The 17656-nt window shown below is 36.5% G+C and overlaps 1 protein-coding gene across 1 annotated transcript in view; it reads left to right on the plus strand.

The window, feature by feature from the left end:
- WDR49 (WD repeat domain 49) overlaps positions 1-17656 on the plus strand; it is a gene marked incomplete at both ends in the record, with an annotated part of 90996 nt that overhangs the window by 71044 nt on the left and 2296 nt on the right. Inside the window, 6 exons of the mRNA XM_081329989.1 lie at positions 1362-1549; positions 4654-4851; positions 6495-6679; positions 8882-8932; positions 10214-10314; positions 16706-16852. Of these exons, the coding sequence (XP_081186115.1) occupies positions 1362-1549; positions 4654-4851; positions 6495-6679; positions 8882-8932; positions 10214-10314; positions 16706-16852 (870 nt within the window). The remainder of the gene's footprint in view (positions 1-1361; positions 1550-4653; positions 4852-6494; positions 6680-8881; positions 8933-10213; positions 10315-16705; positions 16853-17656) is intronic.

Here is a 17656-nt window from a genome sequence, read left to right on the forward strand (position 1 = left end):
ATGTCCAGTTTTATTACTTATGACTGCTTTCCAATGATCACATGATCAAAATTTGGCCGCTTGGGAATTGGCATGTATTTATGCGGGCTGCAGTGTCCCAGGGTTATGTGGTTACCTTTTGAAACCTTCTGACAAACAATCTCAATGGAAAGCCAGATTTACTTAACAATTGTGTTACTTAACAATACTAGTGATTCACTGTGGCAAGAAAGGTCATAAAAAGAGGCAAAATTTACAAGAACTGTCTGCTTAGTAATGAAATGTTTTGGTTTAACTGTGGTTATAAGTCAAGGACTACCTATATGTCACAGTTGGCTAGATGAAATAATGACTTGTCCATTTATGGAACAAGGTATCTTGAAATCCAAGCAGCTGTGTACGAACGTTTGATGGCTAAGAGTAATTCTTAATATTAAGCATGGCTGAGGCCTCCATGGTCAAGATCAGGGTACAAAATGGATGGCACCAGGGTTTTCAGGAAATCTTCCTTTAGTTTTGAGGAGAGCTTGTGGAGAGTCTTTTTTTTAAAAAACCTTGTGAAATCTGAAAATTTTGAGTGTTACCCATCTTGGGATACTAGGAAATTACTTTATCAGTCTACAGTAATTGTCCTCCAAGATTGTTTGAGAGGTGCACAAAACAAAGCCCCAAAAGCAGCATGCTGCCCCAGAGTCTTGGTGTTGTGACTCAGGGTCAGCCTGTGGGTCCGGCAGCCGGCTCAGATGTCTCGGATGACTCAGATGAGGGGGAGGAGGAGGGTGTGGAAGACGAACTGGCTGATGATGGCTTGGAGGCTTCGCAGAGCCCCCAGCCAGGGCCCTCTTCTCAGCTGCGCGAGCCCGATAGTGCGGAGGATGATGACCCACAGCTGGCCCTGTTCAAGGACGCCCGACGCAGGAGGCAGTCGAGCAGGAACAAGCAGAGAAAGGCTGCGGGTCTCCTCGGAAGGAGGCACAGGGAGGCCACGCCCTGAACTCTAAATAAAAGGAGTGTTTGGGGAAGGGCTGGTTGCTGAAAGCAACCGTTCTGTTTGAGGATCAAAGTTCCGGTTTCTTGTTCTGTTGTTTTGCTTGTGGATTAAACTTGGCAGACGCTTTCCAGCCTCAGACGCTCTCCAGTCTCTACTGTTTGAACAGGGGTTTGCCTTTCTGCAAGGCCGGTAGCAGGCTGGTTCAGAACACTTGGGCTATTCAAATAATCTATTTTTTACGCATGTATTTGAGCCAAGCATCATAATGTAAGCTAAGCTTGTAAGCCACCCTGAGTCTTCAGAGAAGGGCCGGATATAAATGGAATTAAAAAATAATAATAATGTGAGATTAGATCCACCTTCTTTATGTCTCCTTGTTTTCCTATTCTAGGTGGAGCCAACCTTGTGTCTTGTGGAGGTGCTGGTTGGGTCCGGTTTTGGAATACACAAAGAAGCAAGCTACTGGCAGAATTTGAAGCTCACAGTGGAGTAGGATCTATTATTATGACAACTGAAAAACGAAGCCAGTACCTCATCACAGCTGATCTGGTTGGATGGCTAAAAATATGGGACATAGAGGTAAGAGGCAGGATTTCTGCGTTAACTTGATGGAGCTAAAGCAAGCAAACACATATGCATACACATAATGCTCAGATCCTACTGTGCTCCTTATGTGAAACATACAGTTTTAAGATAAATTCTACAAAATGTAATACAATTTCCCAGGATTTAAAAAAATATCTTAATGGCGTATAAATTTCAGTTCTTGATCATGGCATTTGAACTTAGGTTTCCCTCACCCAGGTTCCAATACCAGTCTTTACATCAACTTTCCCTTATGTGGCACACCCAGCATTGATACCATTTCTGGAAGAAAGACATGATTGAGATATCTGCTTACCCATTAATTTATCGATTAAGCTAGAAGCTGAAATTATATGCCATTTTAAACTGTATACAGTACCATGGTTTAGAAATCAATATATCTTGGGGTTGCGTAACATACTAAGTTAAAACCAGGCTGAGCTTTTACATGATGTAAAAATCCTATTTGGGCATTATACTTATGAAGAAGTCCAAAAGGTGAGCAAGCCTGCAACAAATATCGCACACACTATATAGTCTTTCTCTTTGCACTTATACACACATCACACATGCATATTTCTAACATATAACTGTGTACTTTGCATGTCAAATCATAACTATGAGGGCACATTGGTCTATACAATTGTATACACAGAGGCGTTCTTACAGATTTTTACTTTATGTGAATGTCAGATTACATATTTTTATTAAGTTTGAAATGGAATTGTTAAAATGGTTGGAGTTCGGGGTAAAATGAGAGGAAGAAGGAGAATTAGATATGAGTTATTTAGAAAAATAATAAAAGTGAGGTATAAGTAAATTCATGGGGGAAGTGTTTCTGAGTAATTATGAATTATGGAACCTCCATGTTCTGCAGAAGAAACAAAACAAAACAAACAGGCAAATGAAATGTTTTGTTTGGGGTTTCTTAGATTCAGCTGTCTGGACATTAATGGAAAAGAATGCTGAACTAAATATTGTACCTGGTCTGATGCTATTGACTTATCCTCATGTTCTTCTGAATACAACAGCTCTCGGCATAGCTGATAGCATAGATCTTTCGATTCAATTGCTGCTCTTGGCTACTATATTCATACATATGCTGTTAGGATATTGGACCGTATAAGAATTTAAATTAAAGAGTTGAATTCTTTAGTTCTGAAGTTTGTATGGCAAGGAAAAAAAGCTAGAATAAAGAAGAAAACTTTAGGTAAAAGGTAAAGGTTCCCCCGCACATGCGTGCTAGTCGTTTCCGACTCTAGGGGCCGGTGCTCATCTCCGTTTCAAAGCCAAAGAGCCAGCGCTTGTCCGAGAACGTCTCTGTGGTCATGTGGCCAGCATGACTAGACGCCAAAGGCGCACGGAACGCTGTTACCTTCCCAACGTAGTGGTCCCTATTTTTCTACTTGCATTTTTACGTGCTTTCGAACTGCTAGGTTGGCAGAAGCTGGGACGAGTAACAGGCGCTCACTCTGCTACGCGGTACTCGGGATTCGACCCGCCAAACTGCCGATCTTCAGATCGACAAGCTCAGCATCCTAACCCACTGAGCCACCGTGTCCCTGAAGAAAACTTTGCAAGATACTAAAGAAAATGGAGGTTTTGGTTTACCTGAGTGGGCTTTGTATTATCAAGCATCTGTATTGACATGGGTGAAAGAATGGATAATGCTTAGGAATAAAAGGTTGTTATGCTTGGAGGGACATGACTTACAGTTGGGATGGCACACATTTTTGTGGTATGGGAAAAACAAAATTCATGGATATTTTCAAAACCATTGGATTAGAAATGCTTTGATAACAGTATGGGAAAAAATTAAAATGAAAATATATGTAAAAATTCCAGGGTGGTTATCAACAATTGAAGCTTTTTCACATGTAAACTTGTTAGATTTTAAAAAAACTTGGACGTATAGAGACATTTTAAATATTGATGGGACATTAAAATCGAAACAAGAACTGGAACATCAGGGTATCAACATGTCATGGTGGGTACGCTTACAAATACAAAACAGATAAGAAAAAGATATGAAAATGTATGGATTTTATAAAGAACAAAATGTATTTGATAAGATATTATTAACTTCTGATGAGAAATTAATTAAAAAAATGTATATATTTTTTAACTTTAGAGATGGAAAGTGAACAAATCAAAGGGACAATGATAAGGTGGGCGGAAAACTTTGGTTATAACATAGATCTAGAAGAATGGCAAAAATTGTGGGAGAGAAATTATAAATTGACAATGTCAACTGCATACAAAGAAAATTTGTATAAAATGTTTTATAGATGGCATTTACCTCCAGATAGATTAGCAAAAATGTTTAAAAATGTATCAGGTAAATGTTGGAAATGTAAACATAATTTAGGTACATATTATCATATTTGGTGGACACGTGACAAAGTAAAGGCTTATTGGGGAAAAAAATACATGCTTGGCTAGAAAAAATGTTAGGAGAACATGTAGCATTTAATCCTGATTTTTTTTATTAGGTATTGTACCAGAAAAGACTAACAAACAAAATTTATATTTGGTTTTACATATTGTAACTGCAGCAAGAATAAGTTATGCACAGTGCTGGAAAAATGAACAAGTACCGTCAGAAGAAGAGGCAATAAAGAAGATATTGGAATGCGCAGAGATGGACAGATTAACAATGAGATTAAAAGACAAAGAAGAAGCAGAATACTATAAAAGCTAGAATCTATTTTACAAATGGTTGGAAGAGAGAACCAAAGAGTAGAATTTGTATATGTATTAGCGTGTTATGAAACCAGCTTGCATGCTGTTTGAAAAACTAACATATGTATGTAGAGAATAAAAAATAACAATAAAAACTTAAAAAAACAGAATTTAAATTAATGTAAGGACTATATGATGCCCACTTTGGCATATCTGAAGACTGTCAAAATGGGCAGCATATATTTATGTAGCCTTGCTAATTATTTCCGTATGTTGCCACATGTTACATGAGTCTTCTTAACCTACTTTAAATTGGCAATATGGTTAAAAACAAAACAAAACCCAAAATTATTGCTACACTTTTGTTTCCCCTATTTCTCTCTCTCTCTCTCTCTCTTTTTCCTGCTCTCCATCAGGACTACTGCTTTGCTGTGGGAGAAAACTTCATAACGCAACCACCTGCTCTACTAAGATCATTTCAGGCACATGAAGATTGCATCACTAGCCTGGAGTCTTGTTGGCAAAACAACTGTCTTTTTATTGTGACTTCTTCGACAGACCGTAGCATTATTCTCATGGACATTTCTGGAATTCTGTTTGGGATATTTGGACAGGTAGAAATGTGAACATTATTAACATTATTTTTGACATTGTTTTCTCAGCATTGCATGAATTATTTTCATTTTATTTATTTATTTAGAAAATGTATATAGCTGCCTACTGACTCACAGCAACTCTAGGTGGCATAAGTCAACTGCCAATAGCAGTTGACTCTGCCAACTGCTGCTGGCAGTTGGCAGAGTCAGCCTGCAGTACTATATTCTAACCACTGCACCACCATGGCATCCATAGTGCCATGGTGGCTAGTTACAAGAAGTCAGGGATGAGGATAAAGTTCAAAAAGTACTACAAGTTTATTTCATCCTGCCTATGTACCAGAAGGGACGCGGTGGCTCAGTGGGTTAGGACGCTGAGCTCGTCGATCAGAAGATCGGCAGTTTGGCAGGTCGAATCCCGAGTGCCGCATAGCAGAGTGAGCGCCTGTTACTTGTCCCAGCTTCTGCCAACCTAGCAGTTCGAAAGCAAATAAAAATGCAAGTAGAAAAATAGGGACCACTACGGTGGGAAGGTAACAGCGTTCCGTGCACCTTTGGTGTCTAGTCATGCCGGCCACATGACCATGGAAACATCCTCAGACAAGCACTGGCTTTTCGGCTTTGAAACGGAGATGAACACCAGCCCCTAGAGTTGGAAACGACTAGCACGTATGTGCAGGGGAACCTTTACCTTTTACTTTATGTACCAGAATCTGAACTACTAACAGTCAAGGTAAATTGGCACCAGCTAAGAGTCAATGGACTTCAAAGGAGGCTGGACTTTTGCCTGAGTATTAATTCCTTGCAACATCCATGCCTGAGACACTATCATTTTGCTTTCAATGCCTATTTTAGCAGTCATATCAAGCTAAAAAAAGGCACTTTTGTAGTGTCAATCCTACAGTAGTTGCACCGTCGTGGAGCTATTTTTTCCATCCTGAGGGAGAAGAAACAAAAAAAAGAGCAAGAAGTGTGTGTCGGGGGGAACCAGAAAGGGAAAACATTTTCTGAAAGAGGGAGTGGGAGAGGAAGAAGAAGAGAGACAGAGGCGAAGAGGGAGAGGGAGAAGGAATAGGAAAGACACACACACACACACACACACACACACACACACACAAACACACACAGAGGAGGTATTTGAAAATAAGAATGTCAGAAACAAATAATATTAGCACCACCTGTTTAACCATGGCTTCATCCTAATTCTGCTTTGGCCACATCAATCACTGTCAGCCATGAAAAGACTGATCCTACGGCATGGCAATGAGGCCCCCAAAACAATGCACACTCCACTTTAAAACAATTTGCTTTATATCTTTTTCTTAGCATCTAGAAGAAAGAAATTATTTCTTCATCTTTCCTGTATTTTATTGAAAGTACTGAAAGGCTCACTTTGTCCTTTAGATACGACACTTTTATCTCTTAAAAGATAATACACAGGAACAAAAATTCTCTTGTTATAAAAGATCTACAAAAGATTATCAAGGAGGGGGATCAATATAAGATTTTTAGAAAGATAATACCATAGGATGGAGGCTATGTTTCCTTTCTTTCCATGTTAGACTCTACAGACGAAGAAGAAAGAGTGATCCAGGGCTACCTTCTAAAGCTCAGAGATGACATCTGTTTGATGTATCCTTTATCCTATGATCTGTTTTTAGGAGGAGCACTGGAGAATTGGAAATCATGTGCGATCCTTGTCTGAAAGAGAAAAAGATGCCCAAAGAGAAACAGAGAAAGATGTCACAAAGAGCAACCCTGTACAATTGGTTGAAGACAATGCTCCCCCTACTATTGTGCAACAAATTCAGTCTGTTGGAGAGGATAAAGACAACTCTACATTCATGTATGTAATGTCTCTGAAAGCTGATGTAAAGTGACATATTTTTGAGAGACTACGCTATTAAAGAAAGAGTCAAAGTGTTCCATTATCAGGAGCTCTCTCTCTCTCTCTCTCTCTCTCTCTCTCTCTCTCTCTCTCTCTCTCTCTCTCTCTCTCTCTCTCTCTCTCTCTCTCTCTCTCTCTCTGTCTCTGTCTCTGTGTGTGCACTTTTAATCCCCCCAGTCCATCAAACCACAAATCACATTCTAATATCTCCAAAGCCATTCTAAGTGATACATCTCTGAAATACGAGGGTTTGAGGAGGTAATTCAATAAGATCCTTCTAACTGAAGAATACTTTAAGAGCTTTTTAAATACTAACATTTAAATCCTCTTCCTTATGAGTTTTTTTTAAAAAAATAATATATAAATAGAGCTCAAAATATTGACAAAGAAATATAACAAATAAGGTATTTTCTTTGTCTCTTGGACTGTTGTTATAGGAGTGTAGTACCAAAAAAAATCTAGCACCAAGAAATGCATCACCTGAAAAAAATCTCTATGCTAGGTTGTTAAAAATTCAGGAGCACGATTTTGTGAGAATGGGGACTAACCTGTTTGTAGATTTTCTGTGGCAGCTTATTGTGTTGTGTTTTATAAACAACAGTTTCTAAAAGGTTTCCTCCCCTCTTATCCTGGTATATAAAAATACACTGAATAAGTAGTTGGTACTGTATAACTTAGTAGTTTTCTTGCCAAAAGAATTTGCAAGAATTTGATTCTGAGTGAGTTCATATATGGCAGAATGCATAAATCTTTCATGGATGTTTGTAAAATATGAAAACGTAAGAATGGTAGGTTAAACTCTGGCTAAGTGCTTCCTCACTTTAACTTATTTGATGTAACTTAATTAAGTTTCTGTGTTATTAAAATGCTAATAACCTTGGGCAAAACAAAGTAACCTTCATGTACAGGGCCAATGCACAACTAAATACAGTAATGAGTAATAAAATGTGATGCTGTTCACTACAATTGCAGTGTTACAAAGCTGGAAAATGTTTCCCAAAGCTACACTGCATGTCCATCTAACTCTAAGTTTTTTCTTCTTTTTCTCATAGCTGAAGGGAAGCCTTCCATAACCTGACATCCTCTAGATCTGTTGAGGTTGTAATTCCCAGAATTCTTTTGGCCATTCAAATTGGAAATTTGGAAATTACAACTACAACTAGAGGTGGTTTGTTTGTTTGTTTAAATTGTGGCTAATGCCATTCATCTCCCAGGTGTCTCTGGAAGATATTCACAGTATTTTGATCCAGGTCTCCTAGTATATCTATTTCAAATTATAATGGAAAATATTGAAAGACCACTGTATAGGGCTCTGGAGAAAGGGTTTTAAAATATGTAATAATAAATCTTTGGCTAGTCTAAAGAAAAGAAGAAATAGGAGAGACATGACAGCAATATTCCAGTATTTGAGGGGCTGCCACCAAGAAGAGGGGGTCACATTATTCATAAAAGCACCAGAGTGAAGGATGAGAAATAATGGTTGGAAACTGATTAAAGAGAAGCAACCTGGAATTAAGGAGAAACTTGGCGACAGTGAGGACAATGAACTACTAGTTAAGCAGCTTGCCTCCAGAAATTGTGGGTGATTTCTGGAGATTTTTAAGAAGAGGCTAGAGCAGGGGTAGGCTGGCTCAGGAATTCTGGGAGTTGAAGTCCACAAGTCATAAAAGAGCCAAGGTTGCCTACCCCTGGGCTAGAGAGTTACTTGTCTGAGATGGTATAGGTTCTCCTGCTTGAGCAGGGGGCTGGACTAGAAGACCTCCAAGATCCCTTCCAGCTCTATTCTATGCTAAATGTGCTAGGTCAGATCAAAGAAAATAGTTTATGCTTATGGCTATGGAAGCCAACAAAATGCATCCAAAAACAGAACATGTTTGATAGACCTTATCTCATCCAATGGTTGCTTAACAACATAGATGTCAGGATACATGCATTGGCTACACTGACTGGCAACATCATTCATGAATCTCAGGCAAAGAGTCTTCTCTATTACCTGATTATTTTAATTAGAAATAACAAGAATTGAACTTGGAATCTTCCGTCTACAAAGCACAGGCTATTTAATTGAGTTATGACCCCTGTCAAAATACATTTAAGCTGTATTTAATCATTCCATGGTGTATGGGTTTTTCAGTTTGTGCCAATTTTCAATATGTTCAGATTAAAGTTAGTGACTGAAGATTCGGATAAGGTAGGAGAAGTTGGATGGAGGTACATGGGAATCAATATTTAGATTGGGAATTGTAAAATAATATAGTTTTCATTACACACAAATCTACAAACTATCTTCCTTCCTTTCTTCTTTCCTCTTTTCCTTTTGTCCTGCCATGTGGCCTGTTACGCATTTCTCTACAACTCTGAGAACTCTTCAAACCCCAAAAGCCTGTGCACCAATGGATAAATATGTGTACCCAACCTATATCAGAATTTATGAAGATTGGAGAATATTCTGTTTGCTTATTCAAAATGTCAATGGCTGCCTGTTACAATCAATGACTCTGGGTGGCTTACAATTCAATTTTGATTATTTAGTTCAGACAGAGCTGTAAGTAGCCATAGCCAAATCAAATTTGAATTTTTTGTGTCCAGATCCACTTCCCTAATGGTTATTATTGGAGCTAGAACTTGAAGAGAGATTCTAAAATGCAAAGCACAGAAAGCTCAGCTGTCTTCTCTAAAATGGTAACTTAGAGTTGACTAAATGAAACTACACCTCTATACCTCTAATGAAGCTGTAGTAATGACAAGTGTCTCTGTATGCTTGAATCCTATGCCATTTGGAACCAAATGGAAAATTCGTAATTCAACTCTTTTTTTAAGAAGGAAAACCATCCCTAAGTGATAATTTGCATTGTAGCCAGAGAGTCTGAGATTTAAGTCCTGGCATCTGCTTTTTTAATGTACTAAGTCATTTCCAATACCTCTGTATAGCATGCTGCAAATTATATTGCTACTGGGCACAATTATGAGACTATAGGCTTTCATTTTTCTGTTCCAAGTAAACAACTTGATATAAATTGCATGCAGATGTGCACACAAGATAGCTAACAGCATGAATGGAAACCTGATCTTAGTGACATATGATGGCTTCATCATTCTTGCTTTTATGAGAAACATGTTCCTGTTTGTATTTGCATAGATGCAAATAGAACTCCCTGCACAGTTAATAAACCTGAATAAATAGCTATTTATTAGTGCAGAAGAGATCTACATCCAGGGGATACAGAGAGATGGCTCCTTCAGACATTGCTGATCAATGTTTAAATGAAGTATGGGACACAGGAGGTTGGAGTAGTGCAAAACAGGCTCCAGAGCTTAATTCAGCCCCTGAAGGGCAGTCTCCAAAGGTTGTATTCAAAAGGGCAAATTTATTACATACACAGCTGGAACACAATTTTTCAAACTATATTTAATTTCCAATAAGTTTAAGCATGTGTGTGAATGCAATACAACCACATTGAGCTTTCATCCTGGTTCTATCCATTCTTTTAGGAGTGTGGCTCCAAGCATATCACTCCAAGTCAATAACTGTGGGCCACCAAGTAGATCTAGCCTTCTGATTACAAAAGTGTTGGAGCATAATCATTCACTAGGTTAATTCCCTCAAAGCACAAGTTTAGTTTCTATAACGGTAGCATCTGCTATGAAAATACCATGTATGGCACACAGGGTTTTATGACAATTCATTATTCATGAAGAAGAAATTCAGCTTGCACAAGTGAGCAGTGCACCAATGCCAACTTTACCAAATGTCATGATTGCTGATTGATGTTTATTCTCTGTAAACAGTGGTATTTTTTATTTTTTATCTTTTTTTACTTTTGAGGGAGGCATAGCAAGTTGAAGTCATCTTCATAAACATGGAGTTGACAATTATGACAAAAACTAAAGAAATGGTGAGCAATCCATTTCTTCAGAACTTCTCCAAATGCTCTAAGTACAAGATAGGAGATTACCCACACGTAGTCTGGAAGACTACTTCTTGTGAAGAGGACCACAGGGCAGGTATCTTCAGTGAGTTTGAGTACTAGGAGACAACAAGATCAACCATCTTGTTTACAACCATAGTGGAGCCTTTTAAAGGACACAACTATGGTGGAGTCTTTTGAAAGATACTTTCTAATCACATTTGGAAATTGCCTATTAACCATTTTAAAACTACTTGAAACCTTTAGAATGACAAGTTTGAAAAGTTGCCAAGTGAGTTTAACTTCAGCTCTGAACAACAGTAGCAACAACAAATAATTACAAACTTATGAATGTGAAATAAGCAACAAAAAGCTAAATAAGATTTTGATCTAAGGAGGACTTCCAGTTTTGCACCCATAGTCCTGCCAGGGGGACCCTAGATGGGTCTGAAGTCACCCCAAAGAGGTGACCATGAAGGAGGGGCATCCAGTTGATCATGAAGTGATGGTAATCACTTTGTTTGATCCAGGGAAAGCCCTCCGAACTCAACAGGAGAAAGGCTAGCGTGAGATCTACGTCTAGCCCAAACTATTTGCAACCGAAGTCCCAGAGCATGAACTGAACATAGGTGAACAGCATGCTTGGAATTGGTGAGAGTACTGATCTTCTTTCTTCTATCTACTAACTAAATCCTTGAAAAGATCTCCAAAGCAAGAAAACCTCCAAAAGTGAAGGGAGGGGAATATATCCCCATTCCCTTACAGATGGAAGTGGCAAATTAATATTAAAGGAGGAAAGAGATATACGAAAATTTGATTTAAAATACTACAGTCTGGATAAATTTAGGAACTAAAAAAATGTCAATATTATACCCTAAAGAATTTTTGATGGAATTATAAAATATATATAACAAAAATAATTTTTTGATTAGAAAAAAACTGGAAAAAGAAATAACTGCTGACATCTAGTGGAGAATCAGAGAATAGAACACTAAGGACTCAGAAATTGGCAGAATGCCTAGAAAAAGTTGTTCTTTTGAATTGCAAATAGCCTTGAAGACAGCTGGGAACAAAGGAAAAGCCAGCTATAAGATTAAAAAGTGTCTGAAAGAAAACAACAACAACACCTGGACTGTTGCTTAAATCTAAGAACTATTTATGGAAAAGAAAAACCTTGGCTTTTTGGCTAATCTTTTAGAGGAGAATCTATAGAAAGGATTTAAAGTGGCTTAACACACTGACTGATAAATTGACTTTTGAATTAAAACATTGATGAAAGATTATTTGAAGGGGGGAGACAACACAGATATCACATACGTATCAAAAAATGACAGGACACCACCTTCAATATTTTCTCCTGAAGGACTTAGCCTGGAAAATCAAGGGCCACCAGAAGAATTACTTCAAGGCAAGATAAATACTTTCCAGGAGGAAATATATGTAATGTTAAGACAAATACAAATGAGAAAATTTGGAACAACTTTGATGATTTAAATAACCATGTTTCCAATCTAAATCTATAATTAAAAAACACCCAGGAAATAACAACAAATGAACAAATAAATCAGACAGAAGATACAAATTAGAAGAGTATGATCAAATTGATGAAATAACAAAGGGAAATAATTACAATTTGACACAAACAGGAAAAAAATCTACAAGGTTCTGATACAACAAGAAAAATGGAATGGACTATAGAATTATAAGGAGAACCATCAAAGTTTGGGAGACAGAAAGTATTCATTTTACTTACTTCATTTTTTGTATTCCCAACAACATTTGTAAAAATACAGGAACTGCTGGGTAAGTGGATTACATCAACTTGGAAAGTTACTCGGCAAAAGAAGAAGACCAGAGACAGATACAAGAGATTTGACTCACCCTACCAGATGGACTATTACATGAATAAACATTTGTTTGAATATGGCTAAAAGAACAGAGAATTTTGAACATAAAGGGGCCTTATAACAAGAAGGATAAGAGATTTAAGTAATAGAGTATGTTTTATAATATATGAAATGTTAAAATAGCAGGTTGATGTAACTTTTATTAATATAAGTGAAATATAATCTGATTTAAAAGGATGTTATATCTAGATACTATGATAGATGAAAAGTATAGTATTTTTATAATGCATGACATAAAATATTGGGATGATGTACCTAAATGGGAACATTTGGACAGTTAGATGACTAATATGAAGAAATTATGACTGATAAGAATTGGATTGAATATAAGGGAATTTAAGCTAACAAAATTATAAAAATAGGATGTATGCTGAACTAATGAGATGATGGTTATGAGAATAATATAAGCTGAAAAAATGTTATATATACAGAGATTATTAATATTTGTATAAATATAAAATGCCTATATCTAATCATTCATACTGTATATTGAAAATATTAAGAATTATATTTTGGCTAAGGTTGAAGAAGGAGAATACAAATGGGAGAAGGAAAGATCAAAGAGATCTATCATTAATTAATATATTATTTATGGAATTATCAAATTTAATTATTGATTGTTACCTTTTTTTCTTGTTAAAATATCAACCAAGGCAACACGCTGTATACCAGGCACTGGAGATTGTCATTGTTTAAAACCAATAAAATTTTTATTAAAAAAAGATTTTGATCTAAGAAAGTTATCTAGATTTAGAGGCTGGATAAATTTTGAACATTGAACATTGGCTTTTACTACAAGATTTTGGAATTAACTATGAAAAATAAATAGCTTCTTATGGGAAGCAAAGATATGTTGGCTATCTTGGTTCGTAATAAAGATAAGTGACTTTATAATTTTAGAAATTGGATGCTAGAGGGGACTAAATATTGTAAGTTGAAAGAGAAAAAAATACAAGCCAGCTTTTGGTATTGATTAACTACAAAATGACAAAATTTCATAACATGGGAAATATTAAAGGTGATATTTGAAGAATGGAGCCAGAAATTAGTAGTTACAATATCAACAATATCATTAATGATGTCAGATTCTATGGATAGATCATGTCCAAAGATGTCAGTGAGGGAATGGCAGACATGGAACAAATTTTGAGAAAATACTGAAATTGGAATTACAATGATAAGCCAAGAGAATGTCCTGAAAAATATTTTCTTATTGGATCTACAAAAGAGGCTTGTTAAATGCTTAAAGAACTTTGTGTGATATGACAAAGAATAATTGAAAAGAAATCAGATCCTATGATAATATTTGACAATATCACACAATAATAAACTAAAATTAAGATAATTAATTATATTCCTTCCATTTAATTACAATGTTTTATAATGCTTATATATAACAGATGAGATATTGTAAACCAATAGGGAGGGATGAATTACTAAATTTGTTTATATTTGTAATGAAGATTAGAAGTCACATCTTTATATATTTATTATATTTTTATCATATTACTTTTCTTCTTTTTCCTTTTTCCTTGCACTTTTTTACCATTCTTGTTTCTCCTTTAAAGCTTAGTTTGTATTAGTTTTTATTGTGTAACCAAAATCATTAATAAAAAATATGCACAAAAAATATATTCACATCAACCCACTGAAATATGTTGTGGAACTGGGCTTCTAGTGTTAAAATGGGAATAGACTCATTCATGCATTCAATAAAGCAACTGTTTCATCTTGTAGCTGAACATGGATAGATTTTGAGAACCAACTCTTTTTAAAAAGAATATCCTTAGTGTAATCACATGAAAACTGTAATTCAGTACAAAACTACACATTATAGGCCACCAGACTAACAGCTCTTTTATTAATAGCAAAAATTGCTGCTAAGGCTTCCAGGACATAATGAGAGGAGAATTGATGAGACAGTGATTAATCTTTCCCCCATATTTTTTTCTTCATTTTAAACAGCCCTTTTCATGATTTTTCATCCTTCCGGTTTCTGAAAAATGGGTTTGCAAGGGCAAATGTGTGTTTCAAATTCAACAGACAGATAATTACTTGGGGAGCAATTTGGAACAGCAACACAGCAAGTTGGCAATAAGGTTAAAAACTGTGCCCTTTACCCTGTCCCTCCAGATATACCTTTTCATTAAAAAACAGACACACTGTTCTTTTATTGTATAATTTACTCTCCTTTTAACTGATTGGAAACTGATTTGCAGAACATCCAGTTCAGTTTTTTATTTTGTTCTTTTGTGGTGATTGAAGGTTGTGCAAAACCATTTGACAAATGAATAAGCAAAAGCCACCTTTTATGTTTAAAACAGCAAAAATTTATTCCTTGAATATTTTTCAATGGCTGAATTCTGAATTGTAAGATGGAAAGATTTTTTTTCTCAGTTAATGTTAATGTGATGTGATGTGTGGATTTTAAACAAAAGAACTGTTTTTAAAACAAACAGGAATAAATTCACACAGTCTTGTCTTAAGGTTGTCTTAAAATTGTCTTAAGGTTGCCTTAAAATTGTCTTAAGGTTCAATAACAAAAGAGGTATTAACTTACATCATTACAACTTTTTGCACATTTGTCCAGAAAAACATTACCATTGAAATGATATTTAACTTCCAAAGAAACTTTCTATACATGGTTAGGCTTTTGTTGTCTCTCTGTCTGTCTGTCTGTCTGTTTGTTTGTGTGTGTGTGTGTGTGTTTATATACACATAAATAAAATAGCAAACTCTTTTATGAATCTCTCTTGAAAATTCTTTGATTTTCCTATCTCATATTTGACCTTGTAATGAAAGGTAGCCCTTTCCAAATTCAACTTCTCATCCTGAAGACCTCTGATTGACTATTATAAACATCTCAGGGAGTTGGTACCATGGAACAGTTTGTTTTGTTGTTTCACTTGGGACATTCATTTGATTCATTCAGCCCTATTAAGCTCTACTGAGAATCTATAGCAAGGTTCATTTCAGAGCAAAGTTTTCTTTTGCCCTGTGGTCCAATCATTCTACTACCTTGCCTTGTTAAGTGTCAATGGTAGGCACATCTTCCAAACTCTTGCTCCCTTGTACAAAAAAAAAAGAGCAATTGAAACAAAGCACGATCATGTCAAAAATATTTCATTTTGTTTCATGTTTCCATCCATCTAGGGAAAATAATATATGGGAGAACACAATACTGGGGAAAAAATTCCAAGCGAGACAAAATGAGAAAGGAAAGAAATACAGTCTCAACACTAGAATGACTGGAATAAAGCCAACAGGTATGCTATATTCATTGTTAACAACATTATTATGCACTTTTATATACTGTATATACCTTAGCATTGTAGATGTACACTGCTGTCTTCATTGATTTGGGGGAATACATCCAGTCTGTTGCTAAAAGAGGTTCATACAGAAAGCTGTGGAAAACATGGGAGAAGCAATGGGACATTCAAACCTCCAAAATTGTCAGGCTTGATAAATCAGGCTAGGCCCAGAACTGGATTCCTGCTGGTTTCTTTAGTAAAAGTCCTACCATAATTCATTATGGCCACCCCCATTGGTGGCTCTAAATTTAGGACATAGACACACTATTTTTGATACTTTGGGGGTTGCAGTGAGTGAAATGATGATATGAAATGGACAGGGTCAGAAAATGGAGGGAATGAGATTGGGATTTCTAATAGTTTTTCTTCTCTAATGTTGCTGTTTTCTCTTCTTTTTTCTCTTCCACCTCCTCTTCTTTTTAAAGTCTCATTGAACCTATTTTAGGGATTTATGTTACAATTTGTGTGTGCTTTCTGCCTTAAATTGGGGAGAAACCCCACCATGCAAGCTTTTGTAAGAGGTTCTGAGGACCGGAGAGAGCATGTTTAGGCCTTGAGTTAGATAAGAGTGCTGGAGTCTGTGAGTGGAAAGTGACTGAATGTGTCAGGAGCGAATTTTATGATAAATTGGACTTCAGGCCAGAGATGGGTTTTATACAGCTTTCCTGGAAAAAAAGCCATTTAATTAAAATTATGGAGTGTTTCTAGAGCAATCAGTCTGAGGACTGATCTTCTAAGTCTCTTTTTTTGACTTATGACCGAACATTTTTAGCCACACAAATGGCTTTAATGTGATTAGGTGATTTTACTTCAGCTGGAATTTGTTTTTGGAATGATCCTTTGGTTCTGAACAAGTTGTATTTAGGTCATTGAAGATTGAAGCCCTGAAGGAGATAACAGATACGAATGAGCTGGACTTATTTTTGCACCCTAACAAATACTCTGGGGAGAAGTTGGCAGAGAAGTCTTCTAAAGATTTAAAACCACCTACTCTTTCAGCAAGTAAGTAGATACTCATTATATTGTCATTATACAGAGTCTGATAAGTGAGAGGCAAACATTAATACCACTAGCTTATCTCTTTTAAGAAGAGGGGAAGGTAATGGGGAGGCTTTGGATTTATTGTGTGGCCTGTGGGAGTCCTTTCAGGAATTAACAAAGCTGGAAGATGCAGAAAATCTGTGATCCAAAGCTGTAAATGATTTTTGCCATGTATCAAAGTCAGACAGCCCAGGCACTTTTGAAAACTCTAATGGATATTAAATTCTTTGCACATTTATAACTACATTAGAAGAAGATTGGGCTAATGCTCGCTGGTTTTATCATCTCAATCTTGTGTTGCAACCCTCCATTTAATTTGTCTTTTATTACATTTACATCTTGTTTTACCCCTGGATAGGAAGTTGACAGCCTTATTGTAACCCTGGGAGTGAGTATTTATTTATTTATTTTCATTAGCTATAGAGCAGAGGTCCTCAACCCCCAGACTGGAGAAGGGTATTGGTTTGTGGCCTGTTAGGAACTGGGCAACACAATGGGGGGGGGGTTTATTTATTTATTTATTTATTTTAATTCCATTTATATCCCGCCCTTCTCCGAAGACTCAGGGCGGCTTACAAGCTTAGCAGTAGCCTTCATTCTATGTATATGCCTGCTTATTAGGGCTTTCACACACACCCCCAAGCGGCATTATTACAAAGTCAGCTTAATTGCCCCCAACAATCTGGGTCCTCATTTTACCTACCTCGGAAGGATGGAAGGCTGAGTCAACCTTGAGCCTGGTGGGATGCGAACCTGCACTAATTG

The sequence above is a fragment of the Vipera berus genome (genome assembly GCF_964194415.1).
Source record: "Vipera berus genome assembly, chromosome: 5".
Classification (NCBI taxonomy): domain Eukaryota; kingdom Metazoa; phylum Chordata; class Lepidosauria; order Squamata; family Viperidae; genus Vipera; species Vipera berus.